Here is a 22,217-nt window from a genome sequence, read left to right on the forward strand (position 1 = left end):
TCATCTAAAACCTCGGACCATAATATATTTTTTTTACAAAATTTGAGATTTTTGACATTTATTATTCCTTCCATTATGTCATAATTGAGGTGATTCTTTTTAGCATCAGTTTATGAAAAGAATGATCCGTGTATTAAATGGAGAGAGAGAAAGTAAGAAATAGAATTAAGTAGAAAATGAAAAATGAGTTACTTATTACTCCTACCATATTGGAAAATGACTCAACGAACTTTTAAAAATTATAAAAATAACTCATCTTAAAATAGAGGGAGTAGTAGGAGTATACAGCGACGGAACTACGTGGGGACAAGCCCCCGCGCCAACGGGGGCTTGGCCAGCCCCAGAGCCAGACTCCCCATTACATAGTCATCCTCCTACCAGTCTCCGCCCCAAGGGCCAGCGAATCCCGCCGCCCGATTTTCTAAAATTGAAAGTAGAGTTAAGATGGAGAACACAAGATTTGGGCGGCGAAGTGGAGAAGAGGCCGAGAGAATTATGCGAAAAGAGGAATGAAGAAAGAGGATGGCGAGGCGTCGTGGGGGAAGAAAATGAACAGAAGATCTGTTTTCTCTCTCTTTTTTTTTTTTTTGTATATATCTCTAGCATTGGAAGAAGGAACAATATTTGACGTGTCAAATGGAATAAAAATTAGTGATAAATTACTATATTTACCCTATTTTGATGCTGAATAGGAGCATTTATTTATTTTATTCTCCCTAACATATACTACTATGTAGTCCAATACTCCATTGTATTAAATACTTTCATCGTAATATAATTCCATCCTTAATAATTAAAATCAAATCATCACAAACTACGTAATTACTCCAAATAATGGAAAAAAAAGTTTAGTTCCAAACATTCTTAAATTCACTAAGATAAAGAGTATTTGTGAAACTTATTTACACAGATTTTTCATTGATGGATAGAGGCATAGAGCATATAAAATTGATGGTAAAAAGCTTTTTTTACTACAATTCGTTTAAGAAAATTACTCCTTGTAGTAGGGGCGTTTCATTTGAGCACTCATTTTAGAAAAAATATACTCTCTTCGTCCACAAAAAATAGAGCAATTAGTGTATTTGTGTATGACACGGGTTTTAATGTCAAATTGGTAAAGTAAGAGAGAAGGAAAAAAGTAAGAAAGAAGGAGAAAAAGTAAGTGATAGGTAGTGTTAGTGGAATGATGTGTAGGTTATTATTTGTTGATCCAGCAAGAATGATTGGAGGCTTTGGAGTATCCAAGATTCAGGTTCATGAGAAGATTGAACTGACATGATAAAAAGTAATCCTGGATTTTTCAACGACCCTAACTCTGGAATTATGATTGCTGGAGAGTGGAGTTATAAATACTTTCAACTAAGCTCCCAGGCAGTACATGAGTACAGTATTACTACTACTTAATCAAAACATTTTCCTAAATGCTACCTACTGATACATAAAAAATTGGGACCTCGAAGATATAGGTCCAAAACAATGAATCTGGAAGTCAAAACATTGGTATCCATGCTTTTGGCAAAAAAAAAAAAAAACATCAACAAACTAACACACTCACGCTGCAGAGGCCTGATGATCTTCTTTTTGTTGGCCGAACTCGTGAATTCTAGAGTATACTTTGTCAAGGAGGTGGCGGCACGTGTCCCGAGGCGTACAAGGGCCGCACATAAGGTAGGCAACATTACCCAGTGGCCGCATGTATATGCCGTCTGCTCGGAGCATCTGCAGGAGCGAAGATGCATACGTTGAAGCATACCTGAAATCATGCACCCCACAGATTTCTTTTTTAAAACAGAGTCGATAACGTTACAAGTTTCGAGAGAAGTGGCTTAAAATCTGCAGTGGAGTAGTAGTGCAGGCGAAGAGAGTAAATACCCAGCATTGGAGCCTTCGGCTTGAATTTCAATGGCGCAGAGCGTCCCCAGCGATACCACTCTATGAACAGCCGGAAGCAATGAGATACGCACCACTAGTTCCGCATCCCACACCTGTGGAGGGAAAGCATTATCAGGGATGGAGTAGCCTAGAAATGCCGGTGAGTATGGTCCAGGTGTAAAATGGAAGAGAGGGTCTCTCGGGTTGTGAAGCAAACATCATGTACTGTATAATCAAAGTTTTATTGATGGAAACTGCTAGTTACCTCCTGAAGCAATCTTGACTCGGGTATCAGATTAATGTTCGTGTTACAGTCCTTAAACCATTGGATAGATTTAACTGCAGCCGCACACCCCATGGCATGTGCAGAATATGAATGCCCATGCAGAAGTGCCTTGAGCTGAAATTAAAGGTAACATTTGGGAGTGTCCATTCAGTAACTAACCTATTTGTCAGTAACAATAGATTTATACGGAAGTAAAGTTTTCTTGCACCAGCTTCTGATGAATACCCAGAAAAAGAAAAAGAAAAAGAAAAAAAAAAAAACATTACCAACATATGTTTGTTGACTAGATGATGCATAACTACCTTAGAATCTCCAGTAAATGCTTCAAAGGTATCCTCAGAAGCTAATGTAGCAGCCAAGGGTATGATGCCACCGGTCATCAGCTTTGCAAAACAGGAAATGTCCGGCTCGCAATAGAGCATTTCAGCTGCAGTCTGCAAGAATTGTTGACCCACTTGCATAAAATGCTAACTGAAAGTAAGAATGTACAGAATAAGTTTGCCAACTGACCTCTCTTCCAAGGCGCCAGAATCCTGTGAAGACCTCATCAAATATCACTGGAATTTTTCGACGTTTGCATTCCATAACAAGTGTGCGCTGATACAATGGATCAATCATTTGCATCCCACCGGCACCCTGTACAACTGTAATTATTGTGTTTAAAAGCTTATGAATCTTGCTAACTTCTTACAAGATCAACACGTAGGAGTGCACACAATCAGAGAGGCTAGATTAACAGACTTCATATCAAAGGCGTACTAGTTTCCACATTCATGTTCTGACAGGAAATATTTTGTTATTTTTGAAGTAGTCTCTTGCCTGGTTCAACTATCAATGCTCCAATGTGGGAAAGCGCGCTACTATCTGAGAGCAATTCCAACTCTTGTAATATGGAGGAAGTGTAAAGGCTTGCAAGACCTGAACCATCTCGGCTTCTCTTGAAAATTTCATCACGTGAACTGAAAGCTACAAAAGTAAACAAGAATTACCTAGAAGAAGAATAAAATGGAAGAGAGAGAACTCTTATAAAATGAGTGATTGGTTATACAGCACTGAACTGCTTCACTTACACAGGCTTTCACGACCGGATATCACTGACTGCATCTTCTGAGGGAGGGAAACTTTCCATGTGCCACTATACAGAGCAACTGTTGGTGGATCTAGAAAGAGACCCCTTCCAGTATACCTGACAAAAATCCGTGATCTACTATTAGAAAACAAAATTCGACATGATATGTACCGAATGGATGCTACAGAATTCCAATGTGGATTGGAAAAAGATTAGGTAAAGCAGAATAAGATTCGACAGGGAAAGGATAGCTATGAAATTGGATTGAGAAGTATGTCATAGCAAACTAGAAAGAAACAACATGCATAGAAATAAAATACCATGTGCATGTTTACATTAAAAACACCATACCAGGGTTGCTGGAGAAAACCAGTATACGAAGAAGGTGCCTGGGCTTCCATAGCACCTAAAGTATCACCATGATACGATCCTCTAAGAGCTAAAACCTAGTCCATTGCAAACATAAAGTCCAGATTATACTTCCAAATGCAGGTCAGTAGAAATTATTTAACTGAAATTAGTAATGTCCATGTATGTTTCATTTCATTAAGCACATAACCCAACCACAAAGCATCTCGAGGAAATGCTGATGATTGATTCACACAAAAGGAAGCTGGACACTGAACTCACTCACCACCAAATGGGAAGAGCAAAAATAAACATTAAACACAACTACGTAAAAACATACACACTTGGTCATAAAATGATTTTCGGTAGAGAGAGAGAGAGAGATAACTAGATCGGATTGAGCAATATATACTTCCTCTGTCCCACAAGAGTGTGCTCATTCAATTATTAGAAACTATCCCCACACCCCTTTTCTTTTAACAACAACAAGTGGGACCCTTTCTCCACTCAAAATCAACATTAACCAACTTTGTTAAACTCGTGACCATAAAGAGTGAGCATACTCTTATGGACGGAGGAAGTATTATTAGTGGTCGGACTCACCTTGAGATCCCTGTAATTTCCATCATCAGAGCTCACATTTTCCGGGAGCATTTCATGATTGGACAAGAACTTGCGAAATGCCATTTTGAGAGCAATTTCTACTGCTGTAGACCCATTGTCAGAGTAGTACACTCGAGATGCCCATCCTGAGGTCATGACTCTAAGTTAGCACAGAGGAACATGCAATTTCTCGAGTAGAACCACAAGTCAAAGCACAAAATCATCACATATGCCACCACATAGAAAACTCAGACCATATGATTTATGAACAAGAATGAAGCATCACAGAGTCCTTGGAAGTATCCAATCATGGATGTAAATGGTATTTCAGTACAGCACGTTGACAAAATTCATGTATTAACTTCCAAAATGAAGCAGTCCAACTCCAAATACACGAGTAAAAGCATTTATATTTTCTAGAGCTATGAAGTGTGAAAGAGAGGCAAATCATTGTCCTCTATATTTCAACATGAGCAATTGACACCAAATTCCCTATCACCAGTGGAATTCAGAATTGAACTGAAACACACAATACAAGATGGTACAAATGTTCAAAATATTTTACTACAAAATTAAGTAAAGTGATTCTATTTTGACAGTTATCCGTATATTTAGCTGTGCAAAATCTTAAAATGCCCCCCACCAAAATAAAGGAGCTCCATAGCAGAAGAATGTTGTAATGCATCATTAAGTACTGGTTACATGCTTGCAAACATATTACTGAACCAACAGCCTTTCTGTGTGCAAAGTGCAAACCCAAAATATACAAGAAAAACAACAAAATGTGCACTTGCCTTTTCCTACGCCTTCAAGCAAAAGCTCAGCTAATTTGAGGGCTGGCTCATATACATTCTCTGGAAACATTACATGCCCATACCTTGCAGCAGTGTAGCCCATATCTTTAGCAAGTTCAATCTGTAAGCGCCTAAAAACAGGGGGTAATGCAGCTGAAGATCCAACAAAAATATGCCACAATTTTTACTGATTCAAAAATAAATTATATTTACTGTTTACCACCTATTTGTCACAATTTCCTTCTTGGTCCATCCACAAAAAAATTGCCACATCCATTAATAGTAATGTACATCAGATCTGAGCTTTCAACCTTCTTTGTCCACTATTTACAAAATACTTATGCCATTGTTGGGCCCACCACAAAACTCACTCACAACACAATCTACATTCTACCTAGGGGACCCCTTGTCCCACTCACAAAACTTTCTATCAATTAAGTCAACCAAACTATTAGAACTCGTGCCAGTCAAAAGGTACAAATAGGTGGTGAATGGAGGGAGTATAATTTTAGTTTAAGATCTTCAGAAGAGGACCTATGCTTTCATGACATAAGAGTTTCAAGATCAGTACTTTTTGTTATCTTCAAATAAATATGATACAAAAATGTCTCATGGTTTCAGATGGACAAATGTGACACCAAATGTCAAGCAAAAAAAAAGTCGGCATGAGCACTAACAATTCTCAGCATGATCAGTGGATCTCAGATGTCAAAAGCATGACACAGCCAAAACATTTTCCAAAGTACATGTCCAGAGGCATCTTTTATTCTTATATTACATCATAACCATTTATGGTGAGATACAAGAAATAGAAAACTGACCTGCAAGTTAGCATCAGGACCCTGTGTCCACCAACTTGCACAAGCATCAAATTGTTCAGAAATCATATCAGAACTCTGAAACAAATCCATGTGAGCAAAGTAAGCCTGGTCAGCAATTGTAATATTTAACGTGTGAATGCAATGCATTAAGAATGTCTTTGTTGTGATACACATGAAAGTTAAAGACATCCTCTGTAAAACTAAATAACGTTATTTCTAAGCGAAAGACTATACTTATAGAATAAAAATACCAACCTTGAGAACAGCAAAGTTCTCTCCACAGCGTGAATCTATGACAGTAACTTTTTCCTCAGATACAAGCTTGTGCTGGGTGAATGGCCACCAGAAGGCATCACATGATTTCTTTGGCATTTCATGCAATCTCTTGGTCCTTTCCAGAAAAGTTGAGAGCATTATCTCCTTGAGAGAAGTGAAGACTGTCTGAGATTTGTCGAACCAGGAGATCAGGTCATCTGACATGTCTTTTGGAATAGATGGAAGCACTAGTACGGGCACCCTAAGAAAGGCAAAGAATGCTTTTTAGAATGCAAATCAAGACATGGTTTTAACATGGACAACAAGAACTTATCGCATGCAAGTTTACATACAACTTCTCATTGACTAAGTAGAACATTTTAAAGAACAAAAATGAGCAGAAGTTCATTACCGGTTTCGGAAATATGATAATAATGGAACCTCATTCATGAGGCCATGATCTTCAAAAACAACGGCAGCAATGTCATATCCTCGAAGTGTTAGACTTTCGTAAGCAGATATAGTTCCTGAAATACCACCTAATCGTCCATCCCCAACTAGAATGCCGGGGAGGCGGAAAGGGCTGCTTCAACAAACAAGAAACACCAACATACAAAACAGAGTAAGATAGTGCCATATATTATTCTCATACATTTATCCAAAACAAATATCTTAATTGTGCACCTCCATACAAGTTTTCCATCACACCTTCGACTAATACCTTAAGGCGGTTGATTCTAAGATTTTTTCGATATAATATAGCACCTTGCTGACATCTCTGATGAAAAGTGCAACTTATACGATGAATTAATAGATAAAAATATAAGCAATACATCTCTTAGGCACATTAACTATTCAAGTTCAATTTCAAAAACCTAAACCGTCTACATCCACTAATACAATGTGAATCGTGTGATTCTATTGCATGCTAACAGCAAGCAGATAAAACAAACACGCGTGACGCACCGATATAGGTCACACTGAAGAGATCCAGACGGTCCAGGACTGGCCACGCCACCAGCAGTCTCAATCACAGTCATAACTTCAACCTCTTCTGTAGTTCCCACAGTATCATTCTCTAAGCATCTTCTCAACAAATCCAAAACCTCAGAATCAGACACCATTGCGCCTTCCCTCTCCGCAGCTAAATGAGGCGAAACCGCCTCTTTCCAGGCATAGAGCGTCTTACAAACGGCCTCCGACACTGGAAACTGCTCTACTCCATTGCACTCAGTCCCCTGCAATTTCCTCTCCTCATACCAATGCAAATTCTTCAATCCACAACCAACCTCACCACCATCATCCACGGAACCGTTCCCTAGAACTTCATTCGCGGCTGGCATGGAGGCCCTGAAAACGGAATTGGAAGCGAAAACCGAAAACGGGAGTGATTTGGAAGCGTAAAATTGGCAGAATTTTCTGTAGAGGAAGGCTGAGTCGGAATCATGAGGAAAGCCGGTCTGAATTGGCTTGAGATAGATGAATCGCCGCTTGGGAAATGGCGGTGAGGAGGAGGGGGAGAGGAAGGAGATGGAAAGACCGGCGGAGACGAGGGTTTTGCCGAGGGAGGTGTTGGAAGCCCAAATTGTGTAAATTGGGTGAGAGAGAGGATAGTCTATTGCGGAGTGGAGGCAGCGGCGGCGGAAATGGGAGTGTTTGAATGAAGTGCGGCGGAGTGTAGCGGCGACGATGGCTATGTAGGGTGCCATTGAGCTCCGCCTGAGGTCACTGAGTGAAGCTGCTGACAAGGGTTTAAACGTTCAAGTTGATTTGAGTACTTTAATCTCGTATTGTTTCGTTTGTGATTATGCAAAGCCCCACGTGTATTTTATTGTACGTAACTCAATAAAATTTGGTGTAGCTTCATTCAATCAACAAATGACACTTCAATAAAATATTTAAATTAGGTTTAGAAATGACACTTCACTATTATGTAGAATGCCTCGCATAAGTCTTTAATTTGTCAATAAATTCAGGTGACCATATTTCGTAGATTCCCACTTACCTAATTTTCTCCCAACGAATACAAAATTTACTACTCCATAAAAAAAAAATATTCTCTCCGTTCTTATAGTATCACGCTTGGGTGATAACATAGGATTATATGGGGATATTGTTTTGTATTTTAATTGAAAAGAAAAATATATATTTTTAAATATTAATGTGGAACGAAAAAATTTCTAAAATATAAAATCTAATAAAAAAATTTATGAGAAACTAAAAAAAGTTTTGACACTCTACTTAGAAACAAAAAAGTAAAATCCAATAATACTGATCACACTGGCTATAAGGTCTTAGACATTGGCAAAGTCAACCAAACCTAATCCATATCTATATTTTTGTCTCAAAATATGCAAGTATGGATTAGGTTCCATAATAGTGCCTCCTATTTTCAGCCTCATTTTTTCGAACTGTTATGTTAGCATTTTTTATTTTAGCCAGAACACTTGCAATAAGACAATCCCATTCTAAGTTCCATATTCAATCACAAGTAACATTGCAAAATAAAACTTAGTTAGAACTTAGAACACTTAGCATTTTCACGTTTTCTAGTAACTTTTTAGTTAGGAAACAAATAAAAGGACAAAATAACATAAAGTAAAAGCACAAAATGATAAGTAGATCATCTTTTGTTGGATAGGGGAGTACATAAAAAAAATGCATTAGTGAAAAGTACAAGATTAAATAAAACTATAACTAAAAATCTGGATTAAGTTGCGTTGCATTTGCCACTCTTCCTCATCTTCAACCTCTTTCCACAATTTCATTCTGGACTTCAACGTTTTCGTCGTTGACGCATTGGTCGCCGTCACAATGGGATCTATGTAATCCGCTTGGCCTAGCTCGATCGCACTGCACATCCCCCCTAGCCTTTCTTTTGGCAGCTTTTGGCCCATGGGGGCGATTTTATGTTGTCATATCAACACTCTCCTTCATATTGGTTTAAGTAATGCATCGTCCCCGCTGCTGGAGTAGTTGTCGTCGGTGTTGATTTTAGTCCTCTTTGGGCGGCCACACTCATAACCTGACATGAACTTCGGGTGATCATTGATGATAACAATGACATCGTAGTACTTGAATCTATATTTTTCATCGACATAAAATATCTTAAAAGTCATGTGACGGATGTCGTCCAATCTTTGAGTGCCGCCCCACATCAATATTGGACACCTCTGCTTGAACCCGACATCTATGCTTGCTGAGGTGATCCTATTCTCAAGGCCATGCTCATCCTCGAAAATGTCAATGTGGCACTTAGCAACCACGATTTCCCCCAACCATGGCCAACTTCTCCTTCACTTTGTCCTTTCCCTCAGCGCGCTAACCAGAACCAACCTCCGAAGGGGATGGTAGTGTTACATCAATTGGCTCCATATTCGAAAGCTCATAGTCGCATGTGTTGATTGTAAATCGCCGACTACATTGATTTTGAAGCCGTGTGCTACCGGGGTACCCATTTATGGGGCCATTATTAGTCCGTATCCTTCCCACCGGTTCCACGAGTCGAAATTGTTTGGATCCCATCTCGCTGCCCGGTAAAAGGTGTAGAAAGCATATAGAGCTTCTAGAGTCTTGGTTCTCATTTGCGAAGCATCAAAAACATTAGGGGTACTATTTTTGGAGAGAGAATATAGAATAAGAGGAATGGTAAAATGAGTTGTCAAATAATGAGGTATTTATAGATAAAAATGTATGAAGATTAATTGTTACTATATTGTAAATCACAAAAACTGCAAATTTCGGTGCAAATGGGCTACGAAACGCGATGACTATATTTAAATCTGGATAATATTTTGGTAAATTAAAGCCCAACTAATAAGCCCACACAAACTAAAACCCCAAATTCTAAACCCCAATTCCATCTGCAAATCGAAATCCACCGTTGCCGCCGTGAATTTCTCGGTCACCGGAGAAGAGATAGCAAGCTAGTTCCATGGAGGAGGCACCACCAGCCCCCGCTCCCGCTCCCCCTCCCCCTCCAGCCGCTTCGGAAACTGCTGTGAATCAGACGATCTACATTAACAATCTGAACGAGAAAATTAAGCTCGACGGTATTATTTCTGATGGCTGTATTGAGAATTTCGCATTTTGAGGAGTTTGTGTGTTTTTTGGTGGACTCATCCTCGGCTGTCCTTAATCTTATGTTGATAGAATTGAAGAAATCGCTGCACGCGGTGTTTTCGCAGTTCGGGAAAATACTGGAGGTTTTGGCGTTCAAAACCCTAAAGCATAAGGGGCAAGCATGGGTTGTTTTTGACGAGCTCTCTTCCGCCTCCAATGCGCTTCGTCAAATGCAGGGGTTTCCGTTCTACGACAAGCCCATGGTATTAATTCTGAGTTTCTATATAACTATCTTTCTTTTTCGAAATTTTTTTGCTATAATTTCAGTCTGGTGTCCCACATTATTTGTAGTATGAAGTTAAAGTAAGCTGTATTTAGTTTCTAGACTGTACTAATATTCGTTAACATGACTTTCTTCATGCATTAATGAGTTGGAATTCATATGCTGTTTTACTTCCGTGCTCTTAATATTCTTGATTTTTGTTATTTATGACCTTGAGGTCGAGTATGTGCTTAAATGGGTAAAGGTTCGTTGTGTAGGCGAAGTGCCAGAGCCCCTGGAAGGCTGGAACAAGAAACAGAACCAATTAGATAATCTATATGTGTTTATATCTCTGAGTTTATCCCTATTTATGTGCATAATAATGGTGGATGATCTAATGTGAAATTTTAGTGATCCATTGCAAATTGTTTCTATTTGTATGAATTAGAACTGAAAACATTGAAAGGTTTACAGGATATATGGTCGTGGAAGCACATGTTTGAGTAGCACTGGCATCCTAGTTTTGTACTTCAATATATGGTCATGGAAGCACATGTTGGAGTAGCACTGGCATCCTAGTTTCTAGGTTATAGATAAGTTGGTACTTGGTATATGAGATAATTAAAGGAACTATATTTAACAATAAGAGAAATGTAGACGACTGTAACAAAGGCTTTTGGAAGTAAATATTTTCAATATCTTGTTTTGTACTTACTATGTTATTTTTTGAAAATAGGTTATACTATTAGGTATTTCTTTGCGTGATATCCTGACGAGGTTAAAGACTTTAACGGACACTGAAAATGATCAGTGATCACGAATATTAGGGCCTTCAGACATTCACTTTCTCTACTTATTATTTTCTCACTAGAGTGGGTTTGTAAAAAACAATAATGTTTGTGCTGACAATGTTATCTACTTATCTTCACCTATTTCTGACTCATTGCGTGCTACATTCCACTAACATGGTAATATTTTGATTAGTACGGCGGTCATTGTGTTTGACTTCGAAATTATATACTTTTTGCTTATCTCAGCGTATACAATATGCGAAGTCAAAATCTGATGTCATAACAAAGGCAGACGGCACTTTTGTCCCTCGAGAAAAAAGAAAGAAGAGTGATGACAGAGGTAAGTAATCTTCTTATGTTGCATTGACATATTAAAAATGGCTATCTGATGTCCAATCATGCCTTCTGTTATACTCTTACTCCTCTGTCCCTCCCCTACATGATTCAGAGTCTAGTTTGGGTTGGCCCATTTATAATGGCTCAAAGCCAATAAAATGCCTAAAAATGGTTCTGAGTGTTCACTTTTAACAGACTATGATCTCATTGATCTGTGCATATTAATAAAAAGTTTTTGGCTTCGATTATTGAGGTTTCTCTTGCACTTGATACACTTTATGATGATGTTCGTTAGACACTTAGACTAGCCAACTCCAAGCTACAAACCTTTTTTTCTAATCCTCTAGATAAGGACTCTTTGCAGTAGCAAAATTTGTGATAACTAATTAGAGTTTATAGAAGTGAATCCAGATTAAGTACTAGCACTATAACTAGATGATCTGCAGAAGACGTGTCATGCATGGATGCACTTAAACAACACATTGATGCGCTTGAACGAACTTTTGGTCAATACTTTTATAGTAACCATTCACAGAAAGCAAGTATTTTGGCAGGAGAGTCATGCTGGCTCTTGTAATGTATACTATACTAAAGTTTTCTGCTTTACTAAATGCGTCATCGAGTGATAAAATTGTGGTTTAAGTGAATATTTGGCATTGAGTGATATAATTGTGTATAAGTTAAATGAATATTTGGCATTGAAACGAGATAATAATGTTTGAACCCTCATTAATGATCTACATAGCAGCCAGCCTGTTCTGCATTTATTTGGTGTACTTGTTTTTGTATTAGTACACTCACTATTCTTCTCTGGCCTTTGTGTGCTTCTATCACAGGAAGAAAGAAGAAGGATCAGCATGATGCGAACCAAGCAGCAGCGGGTCAAAATCCCGCATATGCTGGTGCTTATGGTGCAGCCCCTCCTGTGAGTGTTCAGCAAGGGCTACTCGTTCTTTATTTCCAAGATTCTTATCATTTTACCTCTATTGACATTCAAGTGACCAAAAATTATCCTTGGCAACCTTTGCCATGGGTGGGCCAACTAACTAATTTCTGTTTTCATGCACCACTCTCTCTGTTGATCTCCATTTGCCTTTAATTTCTGGAAAATATTGTTTCGAGTTCCCATCATCGTCCCTACTTTTTTGTTTAGCTTCTTAATTATTCTTCTTTATATGGTGCAGTTATCCCAGATCCCATTTATGGGTGCTAGAGCTGCTCCAGAGGGTCCTGCCCCTCCAAATAACATCTTGTTCATTCAAAATCTTCCCCACCAAACAACTTCAGTGATGCTGCAAATGCTCTTCAGTCAGTGTCCCGGGTTTAAGGAAGTTAGGATGATCGAAGCTAAACCTGGAATTTCTTTCGTAGAATACGAAAATGAGATGCAGGCAACGGTTGCAATGCAGGGGCTTCAGGGATTTAAAATAACTGATGACCATCCTATGTTGGTTAGCTATGCAAAGAAATAGATGAAGTCGTCGGGGATCGGTTTGTTTTTCGCTCAGATTGAGCCAGGCTCTCCATGTAGCTTCTTGAGGATTGACCAATTGTCGTTATTCTAGTGACAGTTCAATCCACGTTTTGTTGTATTGTGATATTATTTTCTGTATACATTGGATCCTGCTACAACCTGAATTCTATAACTGATTACTACAGTATACAGTTATAGTGTCGTAAACAACTTTCTCATTAAAGGATTTGTACAGGTTTGAATATTTGATGCAAACACATCTATTACAAGTCGTTCCATCATATACACCTTTCAGTGTAAAACCGTAAATACCTTAATATGCATTTTTTACTCATATGCACAAAGACATGCCTCTAAAAATATTTAGCAAAAAACTGTTTATAGGAGTGCACGAATCCACTGTTTCTTGGCCATCTCAAATTCCTATTACATGGGTAATTTGCAAACGCAAATAAACAAATAACAAATACCTTAACTAAATGGATAGTCCTGGATACTGATTTGACTAAGATAGCAGAGTATGGAAAATACGATATGTGTGACAGTTAACAGAAAAGACATCGTCATCCTATTATACTCTTTCTAACTCAACGTTGTGTTTATGTAGTTGTTCTTTCAACTCAGTCGTCCATCCATCAATCATTTTTTCTTGCTTCTTGATAACCTCATTCATTACCTTCACCTCTTCTTCCATCATAGCAATCTCCTGAAATGAATACGGGCCATTAGATGCACAACTATCAGCACCATAGAGAAATTAGCATTGTGTACGTTTACCTTCTGAAGGGTTTCTGCTCTGGTAGGTCGATCCTCTCGTTGCAAACCAATGAAATAGAGCTGAAGCTTTTTGGCTGCCTCCATGAAATCTCTAGCGTGCCTCTCAACATCAACTAAAACAAATTGACGACACATTACTTTTTCTTTGAATAGCAAGGTATAAAGTGGTAACCAAGACTTTCAGATTAATTCAAAGGTCAGCAAATATCTAGAATCAAAACAAGATGTGGGAAGCATTCGTTTTATTAGAGACGACTTTCATTATCGAAAGAGGTCCATCCATATTCAAGATTGGCACCGTTCATGAAGAATAGGAAATTTTGTTACTCACTCTGGTGAGAAGGATGGGGAGAACGGTCGATTGCTTGAAGTTCTCTAGCAGGCAAGCAAGGTAACAGAGCAGCCTCCAAGGCCATCACATGGGAGATCATGTCTTCCTTTGGAGGAGGAGTAGACTGCAATTGTGGATCAGTCCCGTGCTGAGGTTCGAATGGCGGTCTTTCAGCCATATCAACCCTTAAAGATTACCCTTCCAAACAGGCTGAAAACTGAAGGCAGCCTAGATTAAAAATTAAATTTTAGGATGAACAGAACACAATGCAATTGCTAGCTCGAGTGTGACTGTCGCTATTCCTTCTTTAAGATCAAATGTGGTTTTAATTTGGATTTGCCAAACTAGGAGGTTCTAATTCTATCGCAGACCAGCTTAACCTTAATTTAAAAACGCAATAATCTCTCCAGGACATCAGACTAATGCGATATACCCCAAACAGAAGACAATTAAGTTTGAAAGCAGGTAACAGAGAAACAACATGATCGCAGACAAATCAACAAACACCTGGTGTGCGGTACCAAAATTTTGATAGAACAATTACAAAATTTAAAAAGACGAAACTGAAACCCCACAGCAAAACGCACAAATTCGGAATCCTAGCATGTCATGGAACTGTCAATTTCAGTGGAGGAATATCGTAAATATGCTGATATTTTTGTTTAAAGGTACCTCCAACATTATTAGCATACATATAGATGCGTGTGTATATGAAAGTTAAGAAGTTTCAAAATCACATACCTAATCAATATCTCCGAAATTCCTAAGGCCACATGTATTTGCGTGAGGAGAGAAGGAAAGAGAGAGAGGCAGTTTCTTCTGAAGTAGAGCGTAGAAGCTTTTAGCTTTATTGGCTCAAGATCGTGTGAGGCAGCTTCTGAGGAGCATAGTTAAAATCCGTTTGTCGAATTAAACATGATTAGCGTTGCTGATTCAATTCTGCCCATTTTAATTTTGACGCATTTCTTTCAAAAATAGTTCTCGATTTGATTTACTTGCTAGTATTAAATTACCAATATACTCCTCTCGTTATGGCTAATCATAGAGTCATAGGAGTAATTTTTTATTTAATTTATTGGACTCAATTAAACCTTATGACGAATTATTATAGCCATATAGTTTTTCAATTTTAGTTTTATCGGACTCAATAATCATTATGACAAATCATACCATCATTTCTCTCTACTACGAACGTTTTGATGGACTAATTTTGTATGGCAAGAAAAACAAGTATCATTCATATTGTAAAACATACACAATTTTAACATGAATTCCCAAAATTCAACTTTTTGAGCTGGGAATTAAGCGTTACCTAACCACACTAAATACCAGTACTACTATTATTTACTAGAAAATGAACTAATTATACAACAATCTGCTAATTTCAAATACAAAATAAAGTAGCAAAAACTACCAATTTCACTAGTCGCCAAAAAAACTCTCACTTGAAGTTGAAGTTCACCTGCACAAGATAACGCATCCTAATTTGCTCCACATTGTATACTATATATTCATTATACAGCAAACTGCCCTGTAATGCAAAAACCAAAGGTAATTCAGCTTGTAAGGTTATAAGGAAGAAGACATGGCGAATTATGATTCGTATAAATGTGCATATAGTATAGGTGGATCGTGACCTTGGAGCCCGATTGCTCTTTTGGTTTTCCCATAGGAACGATAACACCATCTTCAAGTGTCCGTGCCTCTGAAATATCTGGGGCAGTCGAGCCAACTCCTTTTGTGCTATGAAAATTTGATCAAAGATTCAAAATAAGAGAGAATGTGATTAGCTGGTAGCTTATTCCTGGTTTTGTTAGTGTTTGATTGTACTGGTGCAGTTTGGCACAAGACTGCTTGTTTGCAAAATATATAAGCTACCATAACACGGATGCAACAGTAAGTCAAGGCACTATCTATCTACATATCATACGAACATACCTAAGTTTTCCAGGTGGCAACTGGTCAGCATTAAAGTTAGCCCATTGCAGCTCAGCCATGTCGCCTAATGCAACCTGGAAGTAATACGTGCCATAAGAAGCAGACACATTTTAAATCCTATATTCATAAATAATGTGTTGCTGAGAGGTATAAAGGAGGAGATCATAAGCAGTATTCTACCTGCATCGAAAAAATAGAGAAAAAGCATTAATGCAGAGACACAAGCATAGTAAGGTAAATTACCTCGCACAGAAGCAGCACGCCAGTAGAAGCAGCTTTACTTGAACAGCAGTAATTAGCACTTTTTGAGAACATGTCTGCAAAGTAGACGCCTTTTCCAAACATGTAACCAGTGGACGGCGCTTCTGGTGGAGCAATGCGCAAACCTGGCATATTTATTTCAGGTGAGATATCTAAATACATGTTGCTTGAGTATCCCCATCCTGAAAATTAATGATAATGAAAATAAATAACCTTGTGACAAAATCCCCATCCAGTTTGTGAGACGTGATCCATGCCACAGAAGCATTCTGTTTTTTGTCGATGTAAACTGCCAATCATAATATGGAAGTGCTGGTCATTATTGAATAACAAATAATTTGAAGACAATAAATATTCCACCGAAAAATGCAAGGCTCGCCTTTTCAAATTGTTTGGATTCGCCCTCTCTTGACACCTTAAATATTTGAATGATATTGACATCATAACTTGAATGTGTCTTTGCATGAGTGTTCTTTGTGTATCTCTCAATCTGATACATAAAAATAGTTCATGATTTGGTTTAACAAAGGGAGAGCTAGGCAAAAATTTAAATCTGGATTCTGGAAAGATTGCATGTCAATGTCAATAAGTTTTTCAGAACTATTAAAACTGAAACCAGCACCCGAAACAAAAGAGGCCAAGTTACCATGGAATGCTCCTCGGAGTGAACTTCAAGGGGCAAGAGTTCACAATGGAGCCGCTTATACTGAGAATACAGAGGGTCCTAAAAGCCAAAAGCTAGCAAATGATCAAAAGATTTAAACCATAATGCAGGATATGTACACTGCATGAAACAGGTTTAGTTCTATGAACCTCTCAATAAAAATTAAGAGAACGACATATACTATTAGTGTGAGGTAGAAAAACCAAAAGCCAGTAAATTCTGAATCAGATAATCACACAATCAAATAAACAAACAAGTGATTTATGATCAGCCAGGGAAATAAAATAATATAACAGTAAAATCAGATATGGTCTAGGCACTAATAACAACATTACAATCTCATTCTTAAGTGCAATGACAAGAAGCCGAGATTGACATATACTGTTAACGTGAGGTAAAAAAGAAGCCAATTCAAGAAAATTACAGAGAAACTAGAATAACAGATATACATGATATACCTCCATATCAGTACCATCCTCAATTAACTTCATTGCAACCTCAATTTCACCAAGTGCTTCAACCTATTTTATCAGAAGGAAACAGTTTTCTTAAATTGCAACTCAAATTTGAGAGTCTAAATTCCGTTCTAGTTTCACTAACATAGTACACTACTGCATTGTATTTCCAGGCTCACCAGGCCATATAGTTAGTAAACTGAATCTCAAAACTTATGAGGGATATACAAGAAAAAGAATCACCATTTGTAATTTCATCTTTAGCTTTTGAGGGGTATCAATGATGAACAGACCTGTCATCATATTAATATACAGCCAGAATGTAATTTAGAATCAAATATCAGAAAGTTTCAATGAAAGAAGAAATAAATATAAGAAATTTTCCAGATTAGTAAAATCAAGTCAGTCAGCAAAGCCTTGAAGTGGGTTTCTTGAACAGTCGAAGAAACTTACTTGTTTTTTTGAAACCAAAGTCATGAGGAATTACAGTATAGAATTCCCTGCAAGTGATAGAATATAAATTAATGTGAAATCAAAGCTTGCTCCAAATCAAGCCTTTCAACAAACATGCAGTTACCAAATTGCATCCATCATGCAACCCTCATACAAATCATAAACTCAATTCCATCAGACAGCAGATATAGTACCCGCTCAATTGCTCAAGTGACTTCCTATCAGCCTGACCAATCACATCAGCAATCCTTTTCAGAACACCATAACCCTGCATTGATAAAATGAAGACAAAAGGAAAAATGTTACCCAATAGTTGATAAAGAGGTCTTATATATCTCTACTTATGTTATCTCATTAATAATATCTGAGTAGGGCAAGACAAAGAGCTCAGACAAAAGAAAATTGAGTATCCATTGTAGATTAAGCTAACTAGTTGAGGTCTAGCAGAACTTTCAAAGTCCCAAGCAATGCTGGAAAAGGATGACAATATACAAAATTCAAATGCTGCCTATTTAGAAGAAGGCAGACTAGAAGCCCAAAAGAAACAATCAACCAAGAATGAGCGACCTCCAATAGCTTCACTCACTTTATTGCTAGAACATATTGTGTGACTTTGCTTGCTTAATTGCTTAGTTACAGCATGTCTATAAGTTTCAATTCATAAACTATGCGAACTAGAGTACACATTTCTGAGAAATAGATATATCTCACCTTTGAAATGGTTGCCTCGCTCAATTTTCCCAATGGTAGTTTTTCAGCATTGTAACCTATTACCGCATAAAATAATAAATTTATGTAATTTCCGGAAATGCTAAAACACATTTTCACCAGAAATTTATGTAATCTCTGCAACCTTTACTATTCCACGACCAAACACATTTTCACCAGAAATATCCAATAAAAGCTTTTGAGGAAGAGAACATTAATAGCTTCTAACTCAACAGCATAACCTTTGGTGAGTATGTCAGAACAAATTAAAGCATAATAACAAGAGCACATCACTACAGTACAATCAAGTAAACATGGGAAAAATGACTCAGAGAAAAAGATAAAGCCTGAGGAAGCATAAAAGATGCATCATTTGCCATAATAAAGTAAATTATATATTAACACCAACCAAACAAACTAACCTATCTCCATCATTTGTTGCTGCATCATGCTCATATTGCAAATAAGTGAGATGAACTTGGCAATTCGAGGTTCCACCTTTGATTCTTCAGGCCTCAGCGTCCTTATAGGTGCTTTTTCTGTTTGAGCCTAAAAATAATCTCTCAATTATTTAGCTGCCCAATTCTTGTAAACAATTCAACTGCTACATGCATAACAAATGGGAAAATGTGTTTCACCTTTTGTGTAGCTAAAATATTTATGTACATTATCTGCTTTTGTGTAAATAAATTACGACTCAGGTTGATCCATTATTTCATGCAATGCATAGTATAAGTCCATATATTATGAAGATACCAATTCCTCAAAACAAAAGGCAAAAACAGAAAATTTGAATCAAACAACTCACTGGTGGTTCATTTCTTGATTCACTGTAGTCCATTTCCAACCAAGTATAGCTGCGTGGATGACTAACAAAATTTATCCTATCACACCAACAATTACGCGTCTTGTCATAGAATTTTTTCTCAAACTCAGTGATAGCGGATTGCCGTGAGGTGTAGGGCCCATTCAACTTGGTTTGACCTTTCACCCCTACTCTTCCCCATCTGAAATATACCATGAATCTGCCACTGTCATCCGATTCTGCAATTGAGAGTTCATGACAATATAAGCAAAATAGTTTGAAACATGTATATTTTAATCAATAAAATTGACTGTATGCATCAATGCATTTGTTGATTCTAAATTACACATAATTAGATGTTTATCCAATTAACTACTTCAGTTTTAGGTGAATGAACTCAACTACTGAATGATAGGAGTTCAGGCGTACCTAGAACTTGGATGACAAAGAATTTATTATTATTCTGCCCAAGATTTGTCTGATTCAACATGGCATCATAAATTTCATCACCCTGCATGAGAAAACAAAAGGTGAATACCGAATAAAACACTACTTGTCTTTTTCTTTGTTTGCTGAAAACACCATTGAAATGACTTACTACTTGAAGGACATGATACTGAGCCTTAATATTGTCAGGCAAGCATTTGTCCATAACAGCAGAACCTTTCTTCACAGTTGTGACAATTTTCTCCTCCTTGGCTTCCTCTTTCACTGATGGATACACCAAATAATAGCAGAAGCAAGTTTCAGGTTTGTCGCAAATGTGGCTTGAGTGATATGAGATGGTAGTAGAAGGCCAATAATACCCATTGAGAGTATGTTCTACATTAATTCTTGTACAGAACGTATTTAACGCATATTTACATAGAACAGCTACATGTGTAACGAAATTCACTAGTTGCTGATGAATATGTTTCAAGTTTGATCAGCCTACCTAAAATTGACAGTGGCATTGTGCAAAAATAATTTTTCCAAATAAAAACAAAATGATTTGTACCTAGATCATTGTCACGTTCCACATTGTCATTGTGAGTGCAAAGCCTGTCTAGAAGCTCTTTCTTCGTGCCACTAGCAGAAATTCCTCTTTTGGCAGCCTCCTCTCGAAGCTGTTTTATATTCATTTTTTGCAGCTCATCAATGACGTTGGCATCTTGTGGTCCATTTGAGTCCACATTCTCCTCCTTGTTTTCCTCATCCACTGCAGAAAAGATCCCATAAAAATCAAAATTAATTTTTAAAAATGTCAACCAATGATGACTGCATCGAAGTAACTACTACATGCGATACCACATACACCTCCATAAACTAAGGTTAGAGTAGCTTCATACATGGCTAAGTTTTTCCATTTCCATCATACAGGTTAGGATAACCTACATCCAAATGCTACACTAAGAACTAATCCGAAAATTATTAGAATGGCAAGGGGTGATTCAATAACCCTGAGCAGTACCACTTGCATTCTTGCTGTCGGCAGCAGAAAGCCTCTCCAGCAACTTGTGCTTAGTTCCAGCAGCCGAAATTCCTCGAGCTGAGGCCTCTTCACGTAGCTGCTTCACAGTCATGCTATGCAGGTCATCAATGACCTTCACTTTTGGTGGTGCACTGGAGTCCACATTATCCTCCCCATTGTCCTCCTCCACTGCAAAAGGATCATATTAAAATGGAAATTAGTTTTCAATATTGTCAAATTTATTTTCAAGCAATGGCACATACACGCTGACTACATCAAAATAACTGCTACATGTTATAGCTGCATCTCTGGCTGGTGGTGTACTGCATACATCACCATAAACTAAGGTTGAATAGCTGCGTCCCTGTCAAGTTGACCATTTTATACCTTATAAGTTAGGGTGGTCAAACCACACCATGCCACACTACAAACTAATCCAACATAATTAATAAAACAGTGGCAGGAGTGTCTATTACTCTGATCATTGTCACTTGCATTCTTGTCATCAGAGGCAGAAAGCCTCTCCAGCAGCTCTTGCTTAGTTCCAGCAGCAGAAATTCCTCGAGTTGAGGCCTCTTCTCGAAGTTGCTTTACAGTCATGCTACGTAGCTCATCAATGTACTTGCCCTTCTGTGGTGCACTGAAGTCCACATTCTCTTCCTCGCTTTCCTCATCCACTGCAAAAAAATCCAATAAAAATCGAATTAATTTTTCAATATAGTTGAATTTACTTTCAAGCATTGACACGTACATGCTGAGTGCAGCAAAAGTAACGACTACTACATGTGAGAGCTGCATCTCTTCCTAGTATTGTACCACACAACAAACAAAGCCACATGTAACAATGCAGGTTTTATTCAATTACCTTGAGAATCACCACTTGCATTTTTGTCGTCAGCGGCAGAAAGCCTCTCGAGCAGCACTTGCTTAGTTCCAGCAGCAGAAACTCCTCGATTCGAGGCCTCTTCGCGAAGCTGCTTGACAGTCATACTAAGCAGCTCATCAATGGCCTTCCGCTTCCCCGGCGCTTCCGAATCAGCATCATTGGCTTCACCATCCCTCTGCCTTTTCCGACTTTTTGCGTCCTCCGGTTTATCTCTCTCGTCTCTAATTGCAGCTTCGAGTCTCCGAGCCTCCAATTCCAAAAGGCAATTAGAAAATACTAGTACTAGTTTCAGAGTAAAATCATCGCTTATAAAATCCTAATTGAAGAAGAAAAAAGAAAGCTAAACATCAATTGGAATTACCAGCGTAGATTTTACTCCAGCAGTGCTAAGGCCGCGCTTGGCCAGCTCGTCGCGGAGTTCGTCCACTGTGAGATCCTTGGTTGCCATTGTTTTGTTAGAGAGAGAATTTGCGGAGTGAGAAGTTGGAGGGCTTTTTAAATTGGAGGTAATTAAAC

General features: G+C 38.0%; 4 protein-coding genes across 7 annotated transcripts; 1 reads left to right on the plus strand and 3 right to left on the minus strand.

The window, feature by feature from the left end:
- Positions 1-1,327: 1,327 nt before the first annotated feature.
- On the minus strand, positions 1,328-7,823 carry LOC125216411 (bifunctional dethiobiotin synthetase/7,8-diamino-pelargonic acid aminotransferase, mitochondrial). Its single transcript, XM_048118113.1, has 14 exons — positions 7,015-7,823; positions 6,461-6,631; positions 6,049-6,310; positions 5,794-5,868; positions 4,973-5,093; positions 4,179-4,324; positions 3,579-3,673; positions 3,229-3,344; positions 2,978-3,124; positions 2,669-2,802; positions 2,461-2,592; positions 2,138-2,272; positions 1,873-1,985; positions 1,328-1,753 (listed from the first exon to the last, which is right to left on the minus strand). Exons 1-14 carry the CDS (start codon positions 7,755-7,757, stop codon positions 1,552-1,554), a joined length of 2,592 nt encoding a protein of 863 aa, XP_047974070.1. The 5' UTR covers positions 7,758-7,823; the 3' UTR covers positions 1,328-1,551.
- A 2,051-nt stretch (positions 7,824-9,874) lies between these two features.
- LOC125214899 (U1 small nuclear ribonucleoprotein A-like) lies at positions 9,875-13,215 on the plus strand. Its single transcript, XM_048116115.1, has 5 exons — positions 9,875-10,100; positions 10,201-10,373; positions 11,410-11,503; positions 12,336-12,424; positions 12,684-13,215. The coding sequence occupies exons 1-5, from the start codon at positions 9,983-9,985 to the stop codon at positions 12,969-12,971; spliced, it is 762 nt and encodes a 253-aa protein (XP_047972072.1). The 5' UTR covers positions 9,875-9,982; the 3' UTR covers positions 12,972-13,215.
- Positions 13,216-13,321: 106 nt separating this feature from the next.
- Positions 13,322-15,008, minus strand: LOC125214900 (mediator of RNA polymerase II transcription subunit 28). Of its 3 annotated transcripts, none has more exons than XM_048116118.1 (4): positions 14,823-15,008; positions 14,082-14,291; positions 13,751-13,863; positions 13,322-13,679 (listed from the first exon to the last, which is right to left on the minus strand). In XM_048116118.1, exons 2-4 carry the CDS (start codon positions 14,257-14,259, stop codon positions 13,545-13,547), a joined length of 426 nt encoding a protein of 141 aa, XP_047972075.1. In that variant the 5' UTR covers positions 14,260-14,291; positions 14,823-15,008; the 3' UTR covers positions 13,322-13,544. The 3 variants fall into 3 exon arrangements, with proteins under 3 accessions (XP_047972075.1, XP_047972073.1, XP_047972074.1); XM_048116116.1 differs by having other exon boundaries at positions 14,082-14,298; XM_048116117.1 differs by having other exon boundaries at positions 14,082-14,309.
- A 290-nt stretch (positions 15,009-15,298) lies between these two features.
- LOC125210606 (poly [ADP-ribose] polymerase 2) lies at positions 15,299-22,217 on the minus strand. 2 transcript variants are annotated; one of them, XM_048110146.1, is made up of 21 exons: positions 22,063-22,217; positions 21,681-21,948; positions 21,292-21,492; positions 20,816-21,004; positions 20,363-20,563; positions 19,964-20,076; positions 19,795-19,876; positions 19,369-19,604; positions 18,983-19,109; positions 18,564-18,619; positions 18,047-18,120; positions 17,853-17,899; positions 17,643-17,692; positions 17,403-17,465; positions 16,927-17,004; positions 16,660-16,770; positions 16,494-16,569; positions 16,263-16,405; positions 16,020-16,093; positions 15,719-15,824; positions 15,299-15,612 (listed from the first exon to the last, which is right to left on the minus strand). In XM_048110146.1, the coding sequence occupies exons 1-21, from the start codon at positions 22,147-22,149 to the stop codon at positions 15,523-15,525; spliced, it is 2,472 nt and encodes an 823-aa protein (XP_047966103.1). In that variant the 5' UTR covers positions 22,150-22,217; the 3' UTR covers positions 15,299-15,522. The 2 variants fall into 2 exon arrangements, with proteins under 2 accessions (XP_047966103.1, XP_047966104.1); XM_048110147.1 differs by lacking the exons at positions 21,292-21,492; positions 21,681-21,948; positions 22,063-22,217 and adding an exon at positions 21,107-21,125.

The sequence above is a fragment of the Salvia hispanica genome, chromosome 3 (assembly GCF_023119035.1).
Source record: "Salvia hispanica cultivar TCC Black 2014 chromosome 3, UniMelb_Shisp_WGS_1.0, whole genome shotgun sequence".
NCBI lineage: Eukaryota > Viridiplantae > Streptophyta > Magnoliopsida > Lamiales > Lamiaceae > Salvia > Salvia hispanica.